Source organism: Malus domestica, chromosome 14 (assembly GCF_042453785.1).
Source record: "Malus domestica chromosome 14, GDT2T_hap1".
NCBI lineage: Eukaryota > Viridiplantae > Streptophyta > Magnoliopsida > Rosales > Rosaceae > Malus > Malus domestica.
In genome coordinates, this window is record NC_091674.1 from 31,575,624 (window position 1) to 31,600,046 (window position 24,423).

General features: G+C 36.6%; 2 protein-coding genes across 2 annotated transcripts; one reads left to right on the forward strand and one right to left on the reverse strand.

Moving 5' to 3' along the window:
* Positions 1-2,150: 2,150 nt before the first annotated feature.
* On the reverse strand, positions 2,151-4,535 carry LOC103455713 (UPF0426 protein At1g28150, chloroplastic-like). Its single transcript, XM_008395304.4, has 3 exons — positions 4,217-4,535; positions 3,953-4,123; positions 2,151-2,607 (listed from the first exon to the last, which is right to left on the reverse strand). Exons 1-3 carry the CDS (start codon positions 4,253-4,255, stop codon positions 2,428-2,430), a joined length of 390 nt encoding a protein of 129 aa, XP_008393526.1. The 5' UTR covers positions 4,256-4,535; the 3' UTR covers positions 2,151-2,427.
* An 11,918-nt stretch (positions 4,536-16,453) lies between these two features.
* LOC103455714 (abietadienol/abietadienal oxidase) lies at positions 16,454-23,521 on the forward strand. The gene is made up of 8 exons (XM_008395305.4): positions 16,454-17,078; positions 17,197-17,346; positions 18,221-18,454; positions 19,291-19,377; positions 22,499-22,577; positions 22,680-22,801; positions 22,936-23,063; positions 23,230-23,521. The coding sequence occupies exons 1-8, from the start codon at positions 16,527-16,529 to the stop codon at positions 23,321-23,323; spliced, it is 1,446 nt and encodes a 481-aa protein (XP_008393527.1). The 5' UTR covers positions 16,454-16,526; the 3' UTR covers positions 23,324-23,521.
* Positions 23,522-24,423: the final 902 nt, after the last annotated feature.

Consider the following 24,423-nt stretch of genomic DNA (forward strand, 5'->3'; position numbering starts at 1 on the left):
CGAATTTCAACGAGTTAGACTTCTTGCGCTTGTTTTGTTTTCTTTCTTTCGTTATTATGCCTCTACAACCTACATCTAGAATGAATGATATTTTGCTAAGCATTCTAGAAAGTGACTGAATCACACTCACTCTGAAAACAAACTTTTAAAGTGGACAAGAAGAAAGAAGCATTGCAATGAAGAAAGAAAAAAGAAAGAAAGAACGGAATAGAGATTAGAGATTACAGAGAGATACCAAGGAAGAAGGGGACTGGAAAATGGAGAGTGAATGGCCACACACATCCAGTTCCAGTTCAAGACAAGAATGAGAGATGAATGCGTTTGGCTTGGACAGAGTTGCCTGTTGGATTCCCCACAGCAGAATTATCTCCTCCACAGCTGCGTCATATGAACACTCCTCTTCCTTTCTTTTTCTTCTTCCTCTTCCTCTTCTTCTGCTTTCTTCGACGTCACGGTCAGCAGCCTAACCATTCCTCCGTACGATCCCATCCTAACCATTCTTTCTCCTTCTTTTAATACTACTTCTTCAGTGCCAGTGGCAATGTCTACGCGAATAGAGCAGAGGCGGTAGCGGCGAGGCGTTGGAGGTAAAAAATTGAAAATCGAATATGCCTGCCTGAGAAATTTTTCATTGTGGTTGGCCTGTTTTTATGTAAGTGTTGATAAATTTTATTTTTTAAGTTTTTAACATACATATCTCATTATTTATATAGTAATATGTAGTGTATCATCTGTATTTCAAGCACACTAAAATAATCTCTCTTGCCTGCGGCGGGCTTCGTTTTGATGTGGATTTACCGAGTAATTTGAATTACTATAAAGTGTCTTATATACGTGGGTGGGTAACTTTGTCATTTCAAGTGATAAAATGACCATTTTAATAATTTTCTAATTACCTTCCAAATTGGCAACAAGAATGCGCTTTTTGATTAGTTTGGCCACTTTCCTTTTTGATTAGTTTGGCCCATGTCCCTGTACAAACCCTCTAAATGAAATATTGAATCAAATCAATACCGGGCATGTTTACCTTTTAAGTCTTTTGCACTCATATAGTGTGTGGTTTTTATTATTGATGGACACGTGTTAAAAAACTTAACTTTCATTAACTTTGTTGTCATAAACTTAACATGTCAATCAATGATAAAGACTACATAAGGGCCACACATAAAATGAGTATAAAAGATTTGATCTCGTTTGGAATGAGATATGTCATGAATGCATTAAGAGGTTAATTAGTAAACAATAGGTCAAAATGATTTGACAAAAAATTGAGAGTATTTTTGTTATTATACCCTTATTTAATAGAGATTTTTCACGGAATGACCAAAATGATTGATGGTGAACAAATTCAGGGACCACTTTTATTAATTTCAAATCTCAGGGACCAAAGTAAGGAGTTATGCAAATCTTAAGGACCATTTTCGCTAAAAAGCCATTCTTTTATGTCTAATCCCATCTTCTACATTCATTTTCTTTTTTGAACATTCGAAGAGTACCACTTTACTGCGGTACTAAATATCATCTTCTACATTCAACTTAGACAACATTTGAAAAGTGACATCCATTTTTTCATTCTAACGTACAGTAAACTTGTTGATTTAGCCATTCAATTCCTATACCTGACATCAAACAAGGCCATAGTCACTCCAAACCGCCTCAAACCCTGCTTGTGGGAACCAAGTGATAAAAACATAGCCACACAAAGCCGCCTAGAGCAGCGCTAGTACGGGTGCATTATGCTCACCATCCTCAAGTGGTGATAATGCTTACCACCCTATTATTATCGTTGGATGAGTTTAAATCTTGAAATTTGTGCCTATCAAACCTTAAAATTTAAGCACATCTAACATTAATAGATAGGACGGTGAACATCAACATCACTTGAGGGTGGTAAACTAAAATATTCCCATGCCACTAAGAAGGGGTTGAGAAACCAATGACAAGGTCTTGACACGGCAGCAAAGTAAGTTGACATTCAAATCTATGGATTATTAGTCTCAAGGTCTAAATCCCAATGGCATCCCTTACGTTAACCAAATGCGATTCATTCTTTTGAAGTTCAAAACTCACAACTACTGTAACCCATCGAACTAATAAATCGAGTTTTAGGATCAAATCTGAAACCTGAGTCCAGCTGAGTCCAGCAGAGATTAAGTTATGCTCATGTAAATTGCTTGTTTGAAGTAAACTATTTACAACTTCAGTAAACAGTTTTTTATGTTCTCTCTTCCAAATGCAGTCATCCTATTCAAAGTGACACACTATAAGCACACAAGAATAATACTTACAATGAATCCGCAGGCATGTCTGCTTCATTGTGTCAAAGAAGTATATGAGGTAAGTTGCCAGCAGAACTCATTTCAATGAGTCACGATTACATGCTTAACCAACTAGGGGAGCCTAGTGTACATACAGAAGTATGAAATGTTATTCAATCTCAATCTGTTGCGGGGCTTCTCCTTCTGATTTTAACCCATCAGCAACAATATCTTCCTCGGTGATTCCAGAGGCTTCCACAGTCCTTGAAACCCAATCCTTGAGTGGTACTTCATTCAAATCAAGCCGTAAAAGACCAGCAAACATCCCTCCTATGAAGGCAACCGGCTCCTACATAATGAGATAAGCAGAGAAAATCATGGTACTAATATTACCATTTACATACAAAACAATGTGCATTCTCATGGGAAATCCTCTATCTACTCGCACATATTTATAGAAAACAAAGTAGAAGCCTAGAAGGCTGAACAAATGAGAGATACGGTCAATTAGTGACTCGTAAGAAATTGATCAAAGAGTTACTTTTAGTTTTACCAAAGTAAACACTGAAGTAGCATGGATACTTGCTTTTAGAAGATACTGATACAATCCAAATACGGACCAGGCAAAATATAATGCAGTGATTTCATGTGTGGTTACTTGACCTCGTGCAATGAAAGAGGAAATCGTCTTTCAAAAAGAGACACGAAGTGATGCACAATTTCACAAGGATGAAGCTAGGAATATAGAAGAGCAATTTAGCTGTACAACTGTTGACGTGAGTCATGAATCAGTTAGTATTGGAATGTAATTTGGTTCCTAGATTAAAGGGATCCTTCCTAGTTTAGGTTAAACTCTCTTTTATTATTCCTTGTACTAAAAGGTGTGGATGTATATATATTGCCTCCATATTGGAGAGATAATACAATAAGCAGAATTTATGATCTTTATCTTGGCATCAGAGCCGGGTTCTATGGCCTGGTATTTTTTTCTCCAACCTTAAATTCATCAAACTTTAATATTTGGTCGAAGATGATGGAAGTTCACTCGGAAGGATTAAATAAGATGGGTTATCTCAATGGGAAGACTCCGGCTGTGGATGAGACAGAACCTGGGTTTTTAAAGTGGCACACTGAGGATGCAATCGTCCGAGGATGGCTGCTAAAAACTGTGGAACCACATCTGTTAGGGCTATTCATTGAGTTACTAACGGCACATGATATTTAGGAGAGCGTCAGTCAGATGTTCTATGATGGGGCAGACGAGTCCCAGTATTATGGGCTACGATGCAAGGCAACAAGAACAAGACAGAATGAACGTCCAGTGAACAACAACATATCAAAGGTGGTATCAATAATAGAACGAAATTTTGAGGCCCAAAAGGCTTATGGTAGAGATTTTTCATCCAATGTCCATTGCATAAGAGAGAGTAGACACTGTAATATAAAAATGCAAGAATCGGTTGGCAACAATCTAACCTCCCAGAAACCCTAAAACATCTCACAAAATCATACAATAAATCAGCAAATAAAATAAAAAAACACCATGACAAACGCGTAGACCAACATCCAAAGTATCCGTAAAATCAACAACACAGAATCAAACATCATTAAACCAAATTATGCATGGGTAATCTATGAATTATTGAAAAATGGGCGTTGGATGTAGACAGAGGTAGTGTAGCTGTAACAAGTACCTTAAGCGCTTCTCTGAGAATGGGTTCTTCGCTGGGATTGAAGAAAAACGCCTTAATCCCACTGCAGTTCCCCAAAAGCAATTTTCTGCTGCTGCTGCTTCTGATGGGAACCAGCTCCTTCGGTGATGTCGATGGTTTAATAAACGCAGGGCCAAGCTTCTTTGATTTCCACTGTTACCCAATTGTCAATTACTCATCAAAATTGATTAGCAGATGAAGAAGAATAGGAAAAAGAAAATTTGGGCCGTCGGATTATTCACTCACGAGTGCACACGAAGGAAAATTCACAAGCAACACAGACATGTTGACCAACTTGAACGCCTTCGACCGTCTTCTCCTGTGTTGATGGCTGGTTCAGTGGTCCTTATTCCGAACTGGTAGATTTTTTACTCTCGCTTTATTTTAAGGCCATTTTCGCTTCATACAAATACTTTGGGGCTGTGCACAATTTACCCTGCCAGGTTACTGTAACGTAAATTCGCAAGTTAAATTATAGTCCAGTGGTTTTCCGTCGGCAACAATTTTTTCTCACACCCTTTAATATAAAATATTATTTTATCAATGTTCCGTAAGCATTGTGCTCAATTTCTCTTTCGCTTAAGCTTTGTCCTACCAGGTTTTCTAAACAAGATATTGAAATCATTGATTGATGAATACTATTAAGGAAAAACTAATAAAAATACTTCAAAACTTAGACCTAGTTTGGGAGTGAGGTGCTTAAAAAAAAGCACCCATGAAAAAAAAGCTGTGAGGGTTTTAGGTGTTTGGTAAACTGAAAAAAAAGCTTATTTTGGAAGCTGCTGTGAGAATAAGCTGAAATTAAAGGAAAAAGCTGAAGCTGCTATTTGCAGCTTTGGAAAAATGGCTTTTTTTCAAAGTACACGGAGCTACAATGCTTTTTTAATGAAAAGACCCACTATTTGATTGCTTTTTTTTCCAAAAGTACTTTTACAAAAAAGTTTACCAAACACTCTGCTGATTTATTTCACAGTCGCTTATTCTCACAGCACAGCCGCTTATTTTCACAGCAGTTTTTTTTCAAAATATAGCAATACCAAACCAGCCCTTAGACTCTTAACTAAAAGCATTTTAATAATTTTATTTAATGGTTAGGACAACATAACATCAAAACGTCCCAATAATACTGATCCAGGCAATGAGTTTCCCGATTTGCCCCTGATGGCAAGCCTTTGCCCATTTATTTGGTCCATTTCACTCTAAAAACACAGCAACTGCTGCTTGTGTTCCTCCATGTCATTTCCTTCTTTCCAATCTTCATAAGTCTTTGATACGGTAATGAAATCATGAAATGTCAGAGGCTACGAGTTCGTATCGACACCCTTTTTCTTCTGATACAAGGCTCACACGTGGAAACTCAAGTACCAGGGAGATCAAGCTCTCCAAATGTGACGTTTTTACTGCGATTTTACCAATTTCCTACTAAACATGACAGAATTAGTCCTCGACTTAAGAGTTTAATCCCCTCCTCATGGGCTTCTTTTCCATATAAGTGCTTATCAAAATTGATATTTTCAAATTTGGTTCTTGAAATAGTGACAGTGTTCAGTTTTAGAAATAATGGCAGTAGCAGTGTTCATTTCTAAATAGTGGCAATATTTAGTTCTAGGAATAGATAGTTTTGTGTTATAAAAATATTGAAAGTGGTAATGTTCAGTTTTAAAAATAGTGGTAGTGTTCAGTTTTAGAAATAATGACAATGTTCAATTCTAGAAGTAGTGGCAGTGATAAAGTTTAGTTCTAGAAGCAGTGACATTAGTTAGTTTTAGAAATAGTGGCAGCGACAATGTTAAGTTCTAGAAATAGTTGTATGTGGAACCATGATTTTCAAGGGCTGGAGTAAAGCTGATCCGAATACAATTATCTCATAAGTCCGATCATGGACTCACAGCTTTGGGGGAGCTGGATCATATGGAGTAACGGTGCTACCATCACTCTGTTATGGGGCAAAAGGAGGAGTCCAAGCGATTTTGCCGGATGACCATACTTATTCCGCAAGACACGCAATTTGATCCTGATATGGACCCAATCAAATCCTTATAAGTTTTGAAGTTCCTATAATCTAGGAATTGGCGTGCATATCAAGTAATCACAACACCTAAGAGGGTACAATATCTACTTCTATATATCATCTAGAATTTTTCTGGATTAGAACAAGGATCCTATCCTAAAAAGATCTATCTCCCTATGATATAAATACACTCATCGAGGGTTCATTTATGGTAATGCAATTTAAACACTTCAATTCTCTTGCCCACTACTAGAGTATAAATTTATTCCCTAACTTGACCGTAGGGGAGCCTTTGGCTAGCACAACTCCTCCCTCCCCCTTGGTGCGATCTTAGGCTTGCTCACGGTTGTTTACTGTTTTGTAGGTTACTTGAGTTTGTGCATAACCATCACTTACGACGGTGTGTGAATTTGGTTCCAACATTGTAGTGGCAATTTTGTAATTAATCTCTTGCCCACTACTAGAGTATAAAATTATTCGCTAACTTGACCGTTGGAAAGCTTTTGGCTTGCACACCTCCCCCCCTCTCGGCAGGTGTGGTTTCAGGCTTGCTCACGGTTGTTTACTGTTTTGCAGGTTGCTCGAGTTTGTACACAACCACTACTTACGGAGGTGTGAGAATTTGTTTCCAACATCATAGTGGCAATTAATCGAAGTTTGTTTAATGAATTTGGCGTGTCGTCCTGGGGGCAGGGGTTGGAAGATAAAATTTGGATGTGTTTAGTCCTTTTTTCTTTTGTTCTTTTCATTATGTAAAGTTTTTAGAATGCTTTCGGTTAAACAAAGTATGTAGGAGGAGTATTTTTCATTAAAGCTCACAAGAGCAAATCAGTATTTCCAACATTAATTCTTAAATGTCACTGTTTGGGCCCAAACTATCGGTTTGGGCCGAGCATAGAATTATTCTCGGCTTGGAAAGCCTTATGACAAAGTTACCATGGATCGTTTGGTTCGTGGGCTTCCAAACCTAGGTCGGTAAAATCATGCTGCAAGACGAGTCAAATCCTGGCGCAATAAGGAGTCTCGGCGAGATCAATAACCCGGAAGTGAATCCAGCTCGATGAAAGGATAGGTTCAAAATCCTGGTGGGAGTAGGAGTACTCGAGATGGTGTTTGATTAGAAGAAGAAATCCTAATCCGAGTAGGGTGTTAAATCGACCTAGAAGGTATCTGGTGCTATAAGTAGAGGAAGTTGTGTATCGTTCAAGCCCCTTCCAATTCAACACACAACTGCCCTGCGCAAACTCTCTCAACAACTTGAGATTTTTATTTTCTCTTTTTGCTGACACATCTTTCGTTGGCATCAACAGCACTGTGAAAGCAACCGGTGATATCTTCAGTCGGCATAGATAGCTCTGTCGCCGTAGAATCGGCCGATCTCGCAGCATCTTCCGTTGGCATCAACATCACTGCGGCGATGACAGTTGGTTACCTATCCAAGTCTCGGTCAAGAAGGATTTCTGAATCCTTATTGGTCAAGGTCATCTTGTTAGCCTTCTCGGCGAAGTGAGGTGTTACAGCTTACTGAGCTCGGCGCATTGCACGCCGAGTTATTTTATGATTGGATACTCTCAAGTGGGATTTAGAGTTCGGCATTCAGACGGCCGAACCACGTTCACCATTAAGACTTATATCTGCTTTGAGTATCTGTGCCCTTACACTTTGGTGTCGATTCAGCGTGAGTTTACTCTGACGAATACCATCACTGTGACCGAATCCAACGACGACGATTCGTGAACTTCGTAAGAATAGTAGCCTTATCTTTAGGTTCGAGAACCCAAGAGGCCGAGACGTGTTCATTCTTCGGTCGCAATCGCGAGACGCAGAAGTCAACCGCGCACCCAACGCAACATCAACGAATTTACTCCTCGGCTGAGCTCGGCCGACGAGTTGGCACGCCCCGCATTCACCGAAGGACGTAGTTAGCTTATAGATTACTCGGCCTGTGCGCCACGTAAGCTTGGTAGTTTTTAGGGTCAACAGTCACATTGAACAACCAATAAAATAAGACACTGGACTAGAATAATTAAAAATTGTGAACCACATAGAATTATAAATAATTAAATATATGTCCTTGCCATTTTAAATTTCAAAAAATAAGATAATGAAACTTATAAATATTTTAAATATGAAACTTTGTCCATGTTCGATGAGAGTTTTTAAGTCCCAAGGGAGTGATGTCAAGTTATGAAGTTATGAAGTAAATTGTTATATAGAGGGGATTATAAAAGCCTTTTATGAGTATTACAAAGGCATGTGTAAAGGATTTGTAAATGACCTCTCTCAAGGATTAGCAAATCCCTCTTATATGCCTATGCAATGCTCATGAGGAGTTTTTCTAATCCATTCTTTGTTGCATTTTGTGATCAATTCCTTAATAACTTTACATTAATCCTTTGGAACTTGGAAAACCCTCATTCAAACATAGCCTTAGGGATGTTGGCCATCGTTCGTCAGACTGTGGGTGGGAAAGGGTTCATGAAAATGACATTCTTTTATATTCTAATTATTATTATTATAAATTAGTTTAAAAAGGTAAATGTACTTTTGCAATTCTTCTTGTTTTATAATAATTTTAAAGTTTTTATCCCAAATGATCTCTGAGAATCCCCCGACAGAGTAGATCCCTCAAATGGAGTGTAAATCGCCTTCATACCGTCCAATTTGCAATTTATAGGGGCGCCTAATGCCTGATTAGCACTTGGCTGGCCCGCAGACCTATCGGCTTCATACTTTGGGAGTCGCCATTGCCAAATGAGGGCTTTTATATTGTCCTTGAGATTTATGCAGTCTTCAAAAGGTGACCATGATCTCGGTGATACCGACAATACTTGGTATTATAACTTCATCGTCGGAAACTGGGTTGTACTCTCTGAGTGGTGGGGAGTTGTCATTCTACAAGAGGGAACATCTCCTCCTAAGACATTCATAGGGCTGTAAAATATGTACATGTCATATTGCTCAAGGCAGCTTTCCGTGTTGGGCTAATAGTTATCATACTTATTCTTCTTTGGTGGACTATCGTACACGACTCTCTATTTCACTTTAGTCGGTGCGCTCAAAGGGTTCGTTCTTTTACCAAGGCGGTGATTTGCATCCTTGTTTTGTTCAGTTGCTCGGCTCGGGAGTAGATAGTCACTTCGTGGGGGAAGGCCTATAAAGGTTTCTAGAGGATTGGTCAAATGGAAGTAGAAGTCTCATCTAGTAAATTTTTCCATGATGGCATTGTGGGCCATTGCCTCGTCGTATCTTTTGCATTTAGCATCGCCAATTGGTAAGGCGATGCCAATTAGCGTGTACTGTCACTTGGAGATAATCATATATGTGTTAAGAAAAACTTATCTCAGCCCCGAGAATGACATAATTGATCATTGGGCAATCTATTTGAACCAATCCTGAGCTGCTCATTTAAGGGTGGTTAGGAATAGCCTACATAAATGAACCTTTCTAGGTGGTCGTACGGATCAGTAAGTCTGTCACAACTTTGCATTTTGAGTGCCCGGGTAGCCTCACTCTTTAGCTCATTGAGCAGTTCCTTGGAGAATAGCAGAGGAACTTTTTCTTTGGAATAGTCGAGGTTTTTGGGCTTAGATGCTCCCTCTTTGTCTCCTAGTTGTTCCTATAAATTAACTAACAACATATTAAGATTAAGTTAACAAAATACATAGAACTTAATTAAACATAAACTTTTGGTCAAGCTCTTTATCGCCTGTTCGGCAACTTGCCCCTTTCCCCCGAGCATTCTCCTATGCTTGGAGCCTCTTTTTGATGACCTCGCAAGCATCATCACCTCTGTTTCTGACATTGCCAGGGGGAGGAAGAGGAGGAGGATTAGTTCCTACCTCAGGACGTGTTGTCGATTTTCTCATTACTCTAGTTGATCTATTCCCAGAATGTAACGACCCAAAAATTCTAAATGGGAAGCTAAATCCAGTGATAGGCCAAAATAAAATCATGGTTAAACATACTATTAGCCTCATAATTGAAATTCGATCATATTATGGCTGCATATAACCTATTCGTTAGATTGCCTACGTACTCTATGAAGGGATCAAGCCATTCGTAGTTCACAATTCCAATTTCTAACTCATTTTTCAAAAATCATTCAAGTGACTAACAATCACTAGCTATGTTCAACAAGTGAATCACACCAATTACATATCAAATATAGATTTAGAGTATCAAAATTGGTTTAAAAAGGCAGCATCAGCTCACTGGCCACGCGCCGTCGCACGTGGCAGTTTCCAGTAAAAGGAAACCCAGTTTTCCGACGAACTTCAAAAATTACCAAATTTTACAGAGTTGTAGAGTTCAATGAGAGGAATAACTTTCATACCTGGGCCAAAGTCCAATTCGGCCGGGAAGTGGCCGGAAAATCCCTCGAACCACCAGAACCCTCAATTTCGGTAGTTGTTGATTCACCACCAAAACGAACTCCAACACCTCATCTAATGCTTGGACCTTGTCCCTAGGGTTGAGGGGAGTCTTTTGGTGGTAGACATCGATGACAATCGTTGTCGGATTCACCGGAAAAAGGATAAAACCACCTGGACACCCGTGGGTTTTGTGGCTTCGATTTGTGAATTTGGGTTAGAAATCTAGAAATCTAACGCCACGAAGATATTGGGCTCGACGAGATCTTTCCATAGACACCAAAACCACCTCGAACGGAGGTTGGACAGAAAAGATAGGACCGGGTCAGGTGGAGAAACCAGGTTGGCCGGTTCTTTCCTTTTCCTTTCCCTAATTTCTCCTCCTTTCTTATGCTTCTGATTGGGCCATCCGATCCCTCCTTTCCCTCTTTTCTCTACCTCCCTCTTCATCATAGCCACACATGTGGCACTCCCATTTCTCCAGAAAATTTGGAGCCATTCAATTTAATGGAAAAATCACTATTTTTGCCCTCAACTTCAATCGTTAATAACTTCTTCGTTATAACTCCGTTTCATGAACGATTTTTGCCTACGCACTCGTAGGATCAAACTCTATCTATATATGTCAAGAAATATGATAAAATATAGATAAAATATGTCCTCTTAAAATTATGTTTAATCAACAAGGGGCATTTTCCACTTATCAATAAATTTTCTACATTTTCATATATTTTAAATTTTCTAGGGTATTACACAAAGGTTGTCATGCTTATCCTGGAACAAGGTATTTTGAGCGTGGATGAGGTTTCTTACCTCATTCATCTATCCAACACCAGCAAATATGTTGTTCATCTTTTCCTTCAAGCTGGCGAGTCTGGCTTTCTCTTGTCGTATTCTTTTGTGAAAGGCCGCCTTGGTTCACTCGAAAGAACCTTATCGCTTGTTATTCTATTGGTCTTCCCACTCGATTGAGCACGATCATTATAAGTTCCTATGACAACTGGGTAAAAAATGCAACCAAATTGTATGCAACTGTTAACACTCAAAATTTGCAGGTTAACAAATTAAAATACTAAACCCTTGGTGGGCATACATACTAAAATGAAATGGACTTAAAGATTTAAGTGGCACCCCTCAAAACTGGGCTACATCCATTATGTTGCTCAGATTATATTGATTTTAAGACTGAAAATAGAGCTCAGCTAAATACATGAACTCTCTATCCTTTTATTCGTCCAACCCCAATACAAGAGGTTCACACCCATTACATAAGCCCTCAATGAACCTAGAAGCCTTGGGCTCACCTCTTTTCACTTCCCTGGTAGTTAATGCGCGCATCTACATAGATTTTTGTGCTGACACCTTTTTACCTATCGGCCGGACATTCGTTTTTGAAGTGACATGTATTTGGTCGAGATTGCATGCCCTTATAGAGTGATGTGTGCCAAGAGTCTCGCTTGGCCTTGTTTATCTAACCCCATGTCTTCGAGCACCGTTCTGATCACCTTTACATCCCATCATAGGCCTTCGCCACTAACTGTGAGTTGCCACGTGGCCTGATTGACGTATGAGTAGCATGTTCCTGGACACTTGTGCCATAAAGCTGTCAGTCTTTTTTCATAAAAAAGGGGGGACAACTGGTAGTAAGCCACGATTATCGACCCCTTCTTAGTCCAAGAAACTATGGGAAATTCCACCCTGCTTTTGGCCACTGTCAAGTAGACGTGCCAGTTCAGAGCATCAAACCTAAGACCTCCTGCATTTTTTGTTTATTAAGACGAGACCTAAAAAAATTATAACTCATTACAATGTGGAGTTTATTCCCTATGAGAAAATTTGTCAAACTCCTTAATTCAATGCTAAAAAAAAAGTAACAAAACAATCAACTTAAAGTAGTATTAAATATCGAAAATTAACAAGTAGGAACTTTTTGTCACCCACGTTGGTCCATCTTATGTGTTTTTGACGGATTACTAACATGTCATTTAAGAATCTTTAACGTGATTAGATGTACGAGAAAAAATTTCGTGTGAAAAAAATATTAATCATGTCGTAAACACATATTTTACTAGGGCAATTGCTCCAATCAACATAGAATATCAAGGAATAATACAAGTAGGAGAATTAAGTAGTGGATCACCATAGTAATCATATTGTCACCCACATTGGTCCATCTTATGTGTTTTTGACAGATGACTAACGTGTAAAAGAAGTTTCTATTTAAGAATCTTTAACTTGATTAGATGTACTAGAAAATTTTTCGTGTGACAAAAATATTAATCATGTTGTCAACACATATTTTGCAAGGGCAATTGTGTGACCGATGCATTAGCTAACGGTTTATTTTAAAAATATATTTTACAATGTGAGGGGCTTGAGCCAATTGGGTCATGATAATTCGACATCAAACTCGTTATTCATAGAGTTGAACTTAATTAGTGTAGATATATCAAATATTTTGAAAAACAACTTTTTTTTAGAACAAATTGAAAAACAAAACTTAAGACTTTCTATTTACAAGTGGAAAGAAAACTAAGAAAAAACTATGCTTGGCTAGATTTTGGTGGCATATAATTGTAGCCAAAAATCTGTTGTTCCCTTTTTTGTGTCTCTTGCTAATATTTCGATACATGTCCTATGCCCTAAACCCTAAACGAAGGTAGATCTGGCATCCATCTTCTTCTCGATCCCGACTATCATCTTCAAACCCTATCATCGTCAATCTTCTTCCAGTAATTCTACAATTTGGGGACAAGCATCAGTCCCGGCATATGAATCTTGAACCCTCCATGCCCACTTTCTCTCTTGTCCACTCCCTCTCCTCGTGTCTCATATCATATTCCTCTTCATGTTTTGTTTTTGTTAAAAAAAAAAAAAAAAAAAAAAAACTGTTATTGGCACTTCAAAATCTCATTTAGTACTCCTCATATGTGTATTTTTCTTTCTAAATATTGAAAATTTAAAGTGCAAAATGAGAATTTTGGAATGACAATAACAATTTTCCCAAAAAATCAGTATAAAGAATGTTTGACAATTTATCATGATTCATGATGAAGATTAGTGTTATTTTTTAATCATTGAATTCGGGTAGAAAAAGGTCAAGATAGAATGGGCTTTGAAAAGGAAGAAGAAAGAATATACAAGAACAACAGTGTTCTTGTTCCAGATTATGAGGGTAGAGATTCAGATGGTTGGGTTTTGCAAGTACACTTGCGTACGCGTATTTCATTGTATTTAGAATTTTTTTATTTTTTAAATGAATAAAAAGTTAAGAGAAATTTTATTTAAACCCATATAACCACTTTCTACCCTCAATTTAAATTTTAAATGTCTATTTTATCCTATTGTATAATTACTATTAAGTACAAAATAAAATTAATAATAAAAATCAAATTTATCAATAGACCCACATACTATAAGTAAACCCTAACATCACCCTTTATTTATCCTATATTCATTCCGACTAAAACCCTAATAGCTTTGATAGAGAAAAACAAGTTTTTCTATTGATGGATGGTGATTTTGAAGTTTTTAATCCTCCAACTAAGGTATAACTCGATTTATGGATATTTTGTTTGTTTGCTTATTCTTTGGATTAAATTTCATACTTTTTATATTATATTGTATTTATTTTTCTCTGCCGTCTGTATGTGCCCCAAAACACCAATGAAAGGATATTTGATTAGTACTGCAAAGACAAAAAACTTGATTCTTGGTACAAATAAAGATTGCTCAACCTTAACCACGAACTCGTGGGTGACATGTCTTGCACCTTTTTTTATTCGACATAGCTCCGATTTGTTTATTAACATAGCAACAAAACACCAAACCTTATGTCACTTCAAATTATCTTAAAAAGTACATAAAAATGCTCGATTTAAAAAGGACTGAACTGGAGCTTGCTTAACATTCTCTTGGCAAATTCAAGTCTATGGAATGATCTCTTGGATCCCAAGTCCATGGATGGGTTGTGGTAGCAGAAAGAAAAAAAGCAACCTTGGAAATGCTAGTCCTATACAGTATAAAGAGAATGAGTGTAAAGATAATTTTACATTTTGAATTGGGTTTGAGAGGGTAGTTTAGATAATAAATTTGGGTTTAAAGAGATATTAATTCTTTAATAAAAAACAATATGGATGAAGAGAGTAAGTTGGGTGTAGAAAAATATTATATGAGTTCAAATAAAATTTCCCAAAAGTTAATAGAGTTATCTCTTAGTTAAATTCTAAGACATGTGTTAAGATATTAGCAAGAAGACACAATGGGAGACACAAAAAAAGGAACAGCAGATTCTTGGCCTATAATTGGAGAGATTTTTCAGTGTGACAGGAACACGAAGTGATACATCACGTGTCACTATACAAATTGTGGAATATGTGTGTTAAAAATTTAATAACTTAAAAAATAAAATTTCTCACAATTTATATAAAAACATATGGTGTACCACTCATATTCTGATCACAATAAAAAATTTCTCCAATAATTACGATGTAAGGACCATTCCTTTTAATATATCACGGCACTAATTTAGGACCTTAATTCGAGGAAAGTATGCCTGAAAACTAGGGTTCCCTGTCTTTCTATTTTCTTTGGTTTTGTGTTAATTAAGACATTTTAACTGGCCTAACGTCTCTCCATTGTATATGCACACCACAGTGGTCTCGATCTGATCTTATGAATTGACAAATTTGTCCTACACAAAAGCCACAAACGGAGGCAGATTCTATGCCCTTCCGTGCCCTTCTGTTTATATGGTTACGGTTAAGCCACGTCAATATTACTATTCCTTTTGTCTTATTATCTCTATATAAAAATAATATAAGATATTAATATGATTTAACCATGACCATACAAAATAGAAACATACGAAAAATGGGAAGGCAGAGACTCTGCCTCCGCCACAATATTCATGCATTCGTTTCGGTTCGTTGCTCAAAAGCTGATATTTTGCATAAATAACCCATTGTCTAATAGTCTATAGGCTATGGCTGCCAAACAAACACATTCTCGAGCTTTACAACTTGGGGCATATCATATGTGCTTGGATCCCCTCAAATGTGTCGAATACTTAAAGGTGGCAACAATATTATATATGTATTATTTAAGATATTTTAATGAAAAGCTCTCGGTACTGTTCACTTTAATGAAAAATTATATTTTTACACTATAAAGTTAATCATAGTACTGTTCACTTTATCATTTATTTTATTCTTATCGTTAAAACTCAAAATTTTCAAATCATTTTAATTAGTTTTCCTTATTATTTATTGAGTTTTCGGAAAAAATATAAACATATACAAAGAAAAATCAAACTTGCTTTAAGATTTCTCATATATAGTCGTCGTGAGAATCTCTTCACCTTGAAGACGAGTCGCCTGGTTTCATGCCTGCTTTTGCAGTAGAACAAGCTAAAGTTAGTTTGTAACTTGAAATACGCACATAGCCCATTCCGAAGTATGAAGATGTCTACGTATTTAACTCGAGGACTAACTACAATTTACATTTTTCAAGGTCTTTTATTTATTTATTTTTTAATAAGTTCACCTTTTAATTTTTAATTTTTTGCACTTTGAGGATTTTATGTTATATAATTTATACGTTTGGTTATATGTTTGATCACCTCATCTTCTATTAAGTAATTTATTTCTTTTTTGTTAATGTGTAAATATGACTTATATGCATTTCAATTATGAGTTTCACATTTATCATATCAATCAATTAGATTCAGATAAAAAAGAAAGAAAAAAGAAATAGATATTTCCTTAAATTAAAGGCATACACAAATGGAGTCTATTAACAATACACGGGCAGCTAGAAAAAAAAAAATGGGTTAGTGATTCTTCGTTGAGAATTCAGATAATTGATGGCCTGCTCTATACGATATAACATTAATTCAAACTTGTACACATATATCAGGGTGTACAATGAAGAATAACTTATTACTTGTGTAACTCGACGTGGCTTTATTGTGTTTATTAGTTTGGTCAATGATTCCTGCTGAGGTAATTAATTATGGAATTATATGTATATTTATAAAAGTACATGCTGTGTTATTTTTTTAATTATAATCGATCGTGTTGTATTAGTGGTTGTCATGTGTATGTGTGTGTGTGTAGTCAATTAAGTTAACGTCAACTGATACATTTTTCTGGCAGGTTCCGAAAGCTAGGAAATGGGAAACCTTTCGACCTGCCTGCATTTGATCTCCACAGTATTGTTCATTTCTTTTGTTGCAAAGTTGTTGGTGGTAAGGATCAGAAAAAGAAAGCTCAAGATTGGCCAATTGCCACCAGGAAGAAGAGGTTGGCCAATCGTTGGCGACAGCTTCAATTGGTACAATGCGGTCGCGAGTTCCCACCCCCCTCAGTTTGTTGAACAACAAGTCCAGAAGTTCGGGAAGATATTCTCATGCAGTCTGTTTGGAAGATGGTCTGTGATATCAGCAGATCCAATCTTCAACCGCTTTGTAATGCAGAATGAAGGGAAACTGTTCCAGTCTAGTTATCCAAAATCTTTTAAAGATTTGGTTGGCAAAAATGGTGTTATCACGGTGCACGGAGAGCCACAACGAAAGCTCCACGGAATCGCCTCCAACATGATGCGCCTAGACCACAAACTTAAATCGAGGTTTAATTTCTTGGACGACATTCAAATGATTATGACTCAAACTTTGAGCAATTTTCAAACCAATCAATCGATACTTCTCCAGGATGTTTGCAGAAAGGTAAGTTCGTTACATTCTGTCTCCTCTCTTTTCCTTTCTTTTATTTTTGTTAACTTTCTCTTCAATAACTTCAATTAATTCATTCACCAATTTTATTATTGTTTTGTTCTTTTGGCAGGTGGCTATAAATCTAATGGTTAATCAACTTTTGGGAGTGTCGAGCGATTCAGAGATTAATGAGATGGCTCAACTGTTCTCCGACTTCGTTGATGGTTGTCTCTCTTTTCCAATCAACTTGCCTGGTTTTGCATACCACACTGCCATGAAGGTACATATTTCACAAAGAAAAATGCTAGAGGGACAATGTTTTTAGACCACATTTTGTAAATTATATGATGTGGCAATTGATAATTAGATACTCATTAATGATTTAAAGTATGAATTCAATTATTATCTGTCACATAATTTTGTTTATAAAATATGATTCAAGCAAATAGTCTATATGGCACCACTATTTCACAAATTTTAACATATATTTAAACTATAAGATATTTCATCGTCCAAAGGCTGAAATTGTATCTTATCAAAACACATATAATTTGCTTAATTATTACTTCATCACGATTATTAATTGTCACACTAGATGATTACTAATTAACCCTAATTTTCTGGTATCCACCCCATGGGTGAAATCTTCACGTCCATGCTTAACATACTTTTACCGTACAAAAAATATTCTCGTAATCATCTTCTAAAGACCATTACTGCAAAAAATCGTTCAATTTAAAGATTGTTTAACCATACATATGCATTATACCATAGACGGTTCATCATGAGGAGCTATTTTTTTTTTATTTATCAAAATTGTCAATTTGTTCGACACATATAGACGACAAAATGGTCACCATATAGAATGATTTTTTTACATAAATGATACTTAGATGATGACAAAAAAAATGAATGATTCCGATTGATTATGAGTTATACATTGGAAGTACGTTATTACAAGTTGGGCTGTGTTTTTTTTTTTTTTTTGGGGGGGGGGGGGGGGTGGGTGACAACTAGGTTCACCCTATGGGGTATGCTTGTCTATGCTTGTCTAACTGTACTTTCTCTTGCCACCGTTGAAAGAGATCCCAAATTTGAATGATTTTCACGTTTGTAGTAATCAACTGTGAGCCAATGTATTAATGTTTTGGCAGGCAAGGGAAAAAATCATAATCAAGATAAATAGGATAACGCAAAATCACAGAGAACAACGTGAAGTTGGCAATGGCGTCCTTGGAAGACTGTTGGAGGAAGAAAGCTTACGGGATGAAGCTGTACCAGACTTCATTATCAACCTTCTCTTTGCTGGGAATGAAACAACTGCTAAAACAATGCTATTTGCAGTCTATTTCCTTACTCAGTGTCCCAGAGCAATGAAACAATTAGTGGTACGAACCTAACTTTTCCATATTGCTAGCTAGGTTCCTCGTCTTATTGTGTTACGCTTTGCTGCTAATTAATGGTAAAATTGTTAACATATTGTAAATCTTTTTCTTCTTAATATTACAAAGTAATTAAAGTTTCGCCTTAAATTAATTGGCAATATAGTTTATGGAGAGTAAAAAAACTCATTACGTGTGTACGTATTTACATATTAGAGAATAGAGTCTCACATTAGAAATATAGCAAAATAATACACAATTTATATGTAAGAGGTTCACTTCTAGTATCATCGAGACCTTTAATAGTGAAATTGCACATCAAGCAATATGTGGGTAAATTAGGGACAAATAATGGTTATGTCGATGGTGGACCATGCAAAGGCTAAAAAGTTTATCATGGTATCAAAACATGTTCTTGTGGCACGTCCTGGCTTACTGGTTTTAAACTTGCTTTCTAAAGTTTGGTTTCAAAAATTTGCGCTAACTCTAGCATAGGGTTATTGAATAATTAGGCCTTCAAAAAAGTTGTGTTGGGTCTAAGGAATGATGATGCCCAGGCTCTTAAAAAGTAATTTTACCTCTGACATAATGAAGTGATTAATTTTTTATATGAAAATCGATTTCCCGTGGGGTCATTTGTGAATGGGCATGTTTGGAAAAATAGACTCTCACATAGATAGAAACGTGTAAGCAAGATCAGGCATTGATCACAGATCATAAATATACTCATGGCATTTCAAATATTATCAATTTAACATGTAGATGGTCAACTCTATCCCTTCTCGCTTTATAATTAAGATGATGTAGAAGCAAGTTATTCATTTAAAATTGACTCATGACAGGATGAACAAGACAGCTTCCGAAGCAAACCTGTCGGAGAAGAAACTCTTACATGGCAGGATTACAAAGCAATGTCTTTTACTCAATGTGTATGTATCATTTCTCTTTCAATTTTATCACCAAATACCCTAATTATGACGCATGCCGTGATCTCATATCAAGTTTTTATCTTCCCTAAATTTTAAAGAAAAGAAACTCCAATTTAAACGTACGTACCAATCTGAAAATGAACTTGGGGCCAAGAATCTGAGACACAAATGTAATTGTATTTTCACTGCAGAAACAGAGGTAATAGTCACATAATGAAGCGTGTAATTAAGTAGTTAATACAGAAAGCGTGATAAAACATCTAAAAGTGTGAGCCCCATATTATTAAAGAATGAACGTATGCTAATTTTTTTTTCTTATATTAACTTTAAAAAATATATTATGTAGACTATCGTAAATTAATTTTATGAATATTTTAATCTAAAAATATTTAAATTCCGATAAAATTGAAAAATTATTAAATCGATATATGAAACTCATGAAACACTATGGAAGAATATGAAAATCATGATAGAGATGTATAAACACAAAATACATGAAACACACAAGACACACAGAATACATGTGAATCACATACAAAACAAACATACAAAACACATGATAGAGATGAAGCACGCATAGAACACATGTGAAACACATGACACACACGAAACACATACCAAAATACATACAAAACACATGAAACACAAACCTACACACATGAAACTGAAACATTCAATCATTCTCTATATAAACACAGGTTGAATATCAAACCATCACACAACATATTCACCAATCTTTCAACTTTCAAAGTGTTTTTGTTTCCTAAAAATCCTTAATATCTCATCAATGGGTGATAGAAGAAGGTGTAGCTTGGCAATGCAGATGGCACAATACCAAGTAAGCCTTGACAATGCAGATGTAGAAATGATCAACGCAGAAGCCGAATTTGCAAACTCACTTATGCAATATGAGCACCATGCCAAATTTAGCTATCGTGGTTCTGTCACGGGGCGTTCATTTGTGCAGCGTGATAGAGAAGAGTGTCATGACCGAATGATGAAATATTATTTCATCGAGCGTCCGAGATATCATGCTCATGATTTTCGAATGAGGAGAGAGCTTTTTGAAAGCATCTTGAACGCAGTTGTCAATCATGACCACTAATTTGCAAGGAAGATAGATGTCGTAGGCTGACAAAATCTATCACCTCATCAGAAGCTCACATCTGCATTTCGGATGCTAGCTAGTAGGTGCTCTACAGACTCAACGGACGATTTTTGCTGATTTGTCGAGATTACTGCTATTGAGAACCTGAAGCGCTTCTGTAAGGCAGTTGAAGCCATACATAGAGCCATATACCTTTACAAGCCAAATCGTGAAGATTTGAAGAGGCTTCTACACAAGGCAAACAAAAAAGGCTTTCATGGCATGATAGAAAGTCCCGATTGTATGCAATGGGAGTGGATGAATTGTCCTATTGCTTGGGCTGACCAATTCAAGGGTCATCATAACAAGCCAACCATTGTGCTCGAGGTTGTGGCGTCTTACGACACTTGGATTTGGCATGCATTCTTCGGCGTTCTTGGATTAAACAACGATATCAACGTCCTTGTGGCATACTTTCGCAAAATTTCCTTTTGCTTACCACGTAAGAACTTCTTCCGTTCTGGAGTGTATTTGTTGAGGTTTTCCATCATGAAATTAATTTTGAACCTCTTTTGCTCCCTATCCCCTTCTTCCTTCATTTGCAAACGCATCCAGACCGCTTCTTCTTGTTAAGAGCTATGGTTTTCGGTCAATCTTGCAAATCCGGTAGCAATGTGTGCACTTATTAGCTCTTGGGACTTCCCTTTTCTCTTTGTTTCCTTTTGCTTATCTCTTCCCGGGGGCTTTGTAATAGAAGAAGTTAGGGTCATTTCATCGACACCTTCATTGATACTTCATCTCCATTGTTGGTCCGCATCGGTTGTCCACCTCAGACAATCCTTGAGGACATCCCAAGCATGATGCAACTTAAAAGGTTGATTTTTTGGTGTTACTCTTGTCTTGTAAATTGCCATTGCTTTGTCACCCTATGCAAAAAATACATAAAAACAATTAGTTGCAAAATAATATTATGTACATGACAAATAAAATATCAACAAAAAAACTCACAATTTCTGCGGCGCTCATTCCACTAGCCATGTCAACCACGGCTCTCTCCAAGTTTCCCTTCCATAAAGTGCATGCTTTGTTGATAACCTTCCACCGATCGTAAACACCACCACCTTCCCTCCCGCCGCCTTCGCAGTTTTCATGGAACTTTTCAATGATTTTATCCCACAAAATCTTTTTATTTTGATTTGTGCCAACTGCACCATCTTCGCTAATAGAAACCCATGCCAAGCATAAAGCAACATCTTCCTCACAGGTCCAATCACAACCTCTTGCCATCTTGAAAAATTTGGAAATGGGAAGAAATGGTAGAAAGAAAAATTGGAAGAATTGTAGGAGAAAAGTGAGTTTTGTGTGAATGTTTGAAAAAATACATAGGTATTTATAGAGTTTTTGGGTGAATTTTGAGTTAAATAATTTTTTAAATTGTTTTAGCCATTATATTTAAATTTAGGCTGTTAGATTTTTTTTTACTGTTAGATTTGATTATATTCGATCACAGCCGTTGGATTCAACAACTATATAAATATAAAAGAAAAAAAAAGAAGTTTGAATCTAGGCCGTTGGATCAACCAACGACCTGATGATTCCATTTGTCGGATCAAAAGAGCCATTGGCTTGCTTGGGGAACGTGGCCAACATGCCCACGTGGGTTGGGCCTAGTCGGTCTTAATGCTTGCCCGTCGCGCGCGTCTGGTGAGTGGGTGGGGGGGAGGGTTTGGTGCACAATCGCCTGCTTTCAGTCGATTCAGTGGGGCCCACACTGAATCCTGAGCTAATTTTTTGGCGGAATTTGGCTTGGGTTGATTTTTTTTTTTTTTGGGGGTGGAGAATAAATGTTAAAATTTGGCTTTTAGCCCAAGATTGGATTTGGTCTTATTTAGTAGCTATTCATGTACCAACCACATTTGCACAACGGAAGTTGCCCCTTTTCTTGTAGTGTCTTCCACTATACTAATCATATCATGATAGTATGATGTTTGTGTACCAGCTAGCATTCCTCAGTAATCACTAATATATGTACAGGTCATTGATGAAACACTTCGACTCGGAGGAATTGCAATTTGGTTAATGAGGGAGGCAAAAGAAGACGTTGTGTACCAAGGTATATATTTTTCTTTATGAATTCATAAAGCTATGTACGTAACGTACGTAGTTCGATTGGTGTGTATTTTAACCGTGTTGTCATGAATGTTTTTGTTGGTAGACTATGTTATCCCCAAAGGATGCTTTGTTGTTCCCTTCCTTTCAGCAGTTCATTTGGATGAAAATGTGTACAGAGAATCCCTCACTTTTAACCCATGGAGATGGATGGATCTTGAAAATCAGGTAATTAGTATCCAGATAGAATATTCTTTCTATATGTAATGTTTTCTCTCATATGAGTTAATATTACATTACATTTCTTTTTCTTTTTTAGTTAAATATATAGTAGTACGTGTAAGTCACGATTTTTTGTGCAGGAGAAAAGAAATTGGAGAACTAGCCCATTTTTTGCACCCTTTGGAGGAGGAGCCAGATTCTGTCCGGGGGCTGAGTTGGCTCGCCTTCAAATTACCCTTTTTCTCCATTACTTTGTTACAACATATAGGTAATCCTCATATAATAAACAAGAACTTGAGTTAATATTAAAGAAATATCATACAATCACCAAAAACAGTAAAAACCTCCATGCACTAAATAATATATTCTTCTGGAAATCTTTATAGTTCTTATAATCCCAACTTATTTAAACCATATGGATTTGCAATCTGCAGATGGACCCAACTAAAAGAAGACCGGATGTCATTCTTTCCCTCAGCTCGTTTAGTGAATGGCTTCCAGATCTGCTTAACTAGACGGTCGACATGAACAAGTGGGGATAAAGTGGAGGGATCAGAGTTATTCATATTTTTTTTATTTGTAATTTTCATTGTGTACACACTCCTATTTCCTTTTCAATATATGTAATTAAATTGTTGCAACAGGCTTCAAAGTGATCCAAAAATTTTACTCCATCAGTCAAAACAAGCAAGAAATTAATACTACAAGGGCTATTTCATTACGCCATACATCAATTCGAGTGTTATTGGTGTAAGGAGTAATCATTTAAGGGTTATACTCTTTACAAGTGTCATAAGATTAGACAAGTAGTTAGGAGTTTGTTAAACAGTTAGCCTATATTGTAAGCTACCTTAGTTATATAAATAGTACAATGTTGATGTAAACAGTTAACGAAAAAATCAATACAAAACAGATTACTTCTTCTCTAAGAATTCTCTCTCTCTCTCTCTCTCTCTCTCTCTCTCTAAGTCTGCTATGTTCATTCTCTACTGCATAAGATCAATCTTGCTTAACAATTGGTTCGATGATCCCCACAATGAGCTGTTGGTGAACAATTTAGAAACAGAAATAACAGAAATACAGAACTTGAAATATTTATACTTTATTACTCAAAAATACTTGCAATACAGAATGATACACAACAACTACAGAAAAATTAAATATGAGAATATCAAAAGTACTAACTTGATTACAGAAGGTAGAGGCTAGCGTAAAAGCTATGTCCTTCGAACAGTAATTACGTCCCACTCTTGTGCTTGTGGTTCTACAACGTCTGCTCGACCAGGATACAACTACCTAATCCTACAACCCGCACTGGATTATAGAATTCTAGCGAATTGCTTTGTGTGTTTACTCTCTCTGGAAAGTTTGTACGGAAGAAAAGGAAGAAGAAAATGATGATTGATGATGAACTGAGGACTCCAGTTATATAGGCTCTTTCATACCTCTTCAAATACCTTTTGGATGTATCTGAAGCTTTACAACTCTTTACAAAAGGTTGTATCTTTAATCAAACGTTTTTAATTAATTTAATTAAAAACTTAATTCGAAATTAAAACTAATTGATCAGATGTATTTTAATTCTTAGGCCCCAAGTGCCCCAAGGCCCAAGGCCCTTGTCTTGATTA

What these genes read in the sequence shown, in the direction of transcription:
- LOC103455713 (XM_008395304.4), bottom strand. Translation starts at nt 4,255, where the DNA reads ATGTCTGTGTTGCTTGTGAATTTTCCTTCGTGTGCACTC. An exon ending in ATTTTCCTTCGTGTGCACTC is followed by an intron (nt 4,124 to 4,216) that starts GTGAGTGAATAA and finishes ATTGGGTAACAG; the next exon opens with TGGAAATCAAAGAAGCTTGG. An exon ending in TTCTCAGAGAAGCGCTTAAG is followed by an intron (nt 2,608 to 3,952) that starts GTACTTGTTACA and finishes CTCATTATGTAG; the next exon opens with GAGCCGGTTGCCTTCATAGG.
- LOC103455714 (XM_008395305.4), top strand. Translation starts at nt 16,527, where the DNA reads ATGGGAAACCTTTCGACCTGCCTGCATTTGATCTCCACAGTATTGTTC. An exon ending in CATACCACACTGCCATGAAG is followed by an intron (nt 17,347 to 18,220) that starts GTACATATTTCA and finishes ATGTTTTGGCAG; the next exon opens with GCAAGGGAAAAAATCATAAT. An exon ending in GAGCAATGAAACAATTAGTG is followed by an intron (nt 18,455 to 19,290) that starts GTACGAACCTAA and finishes GACTCATGACAG; the next exon opens with GATGAACAAGACAGCTTCCG.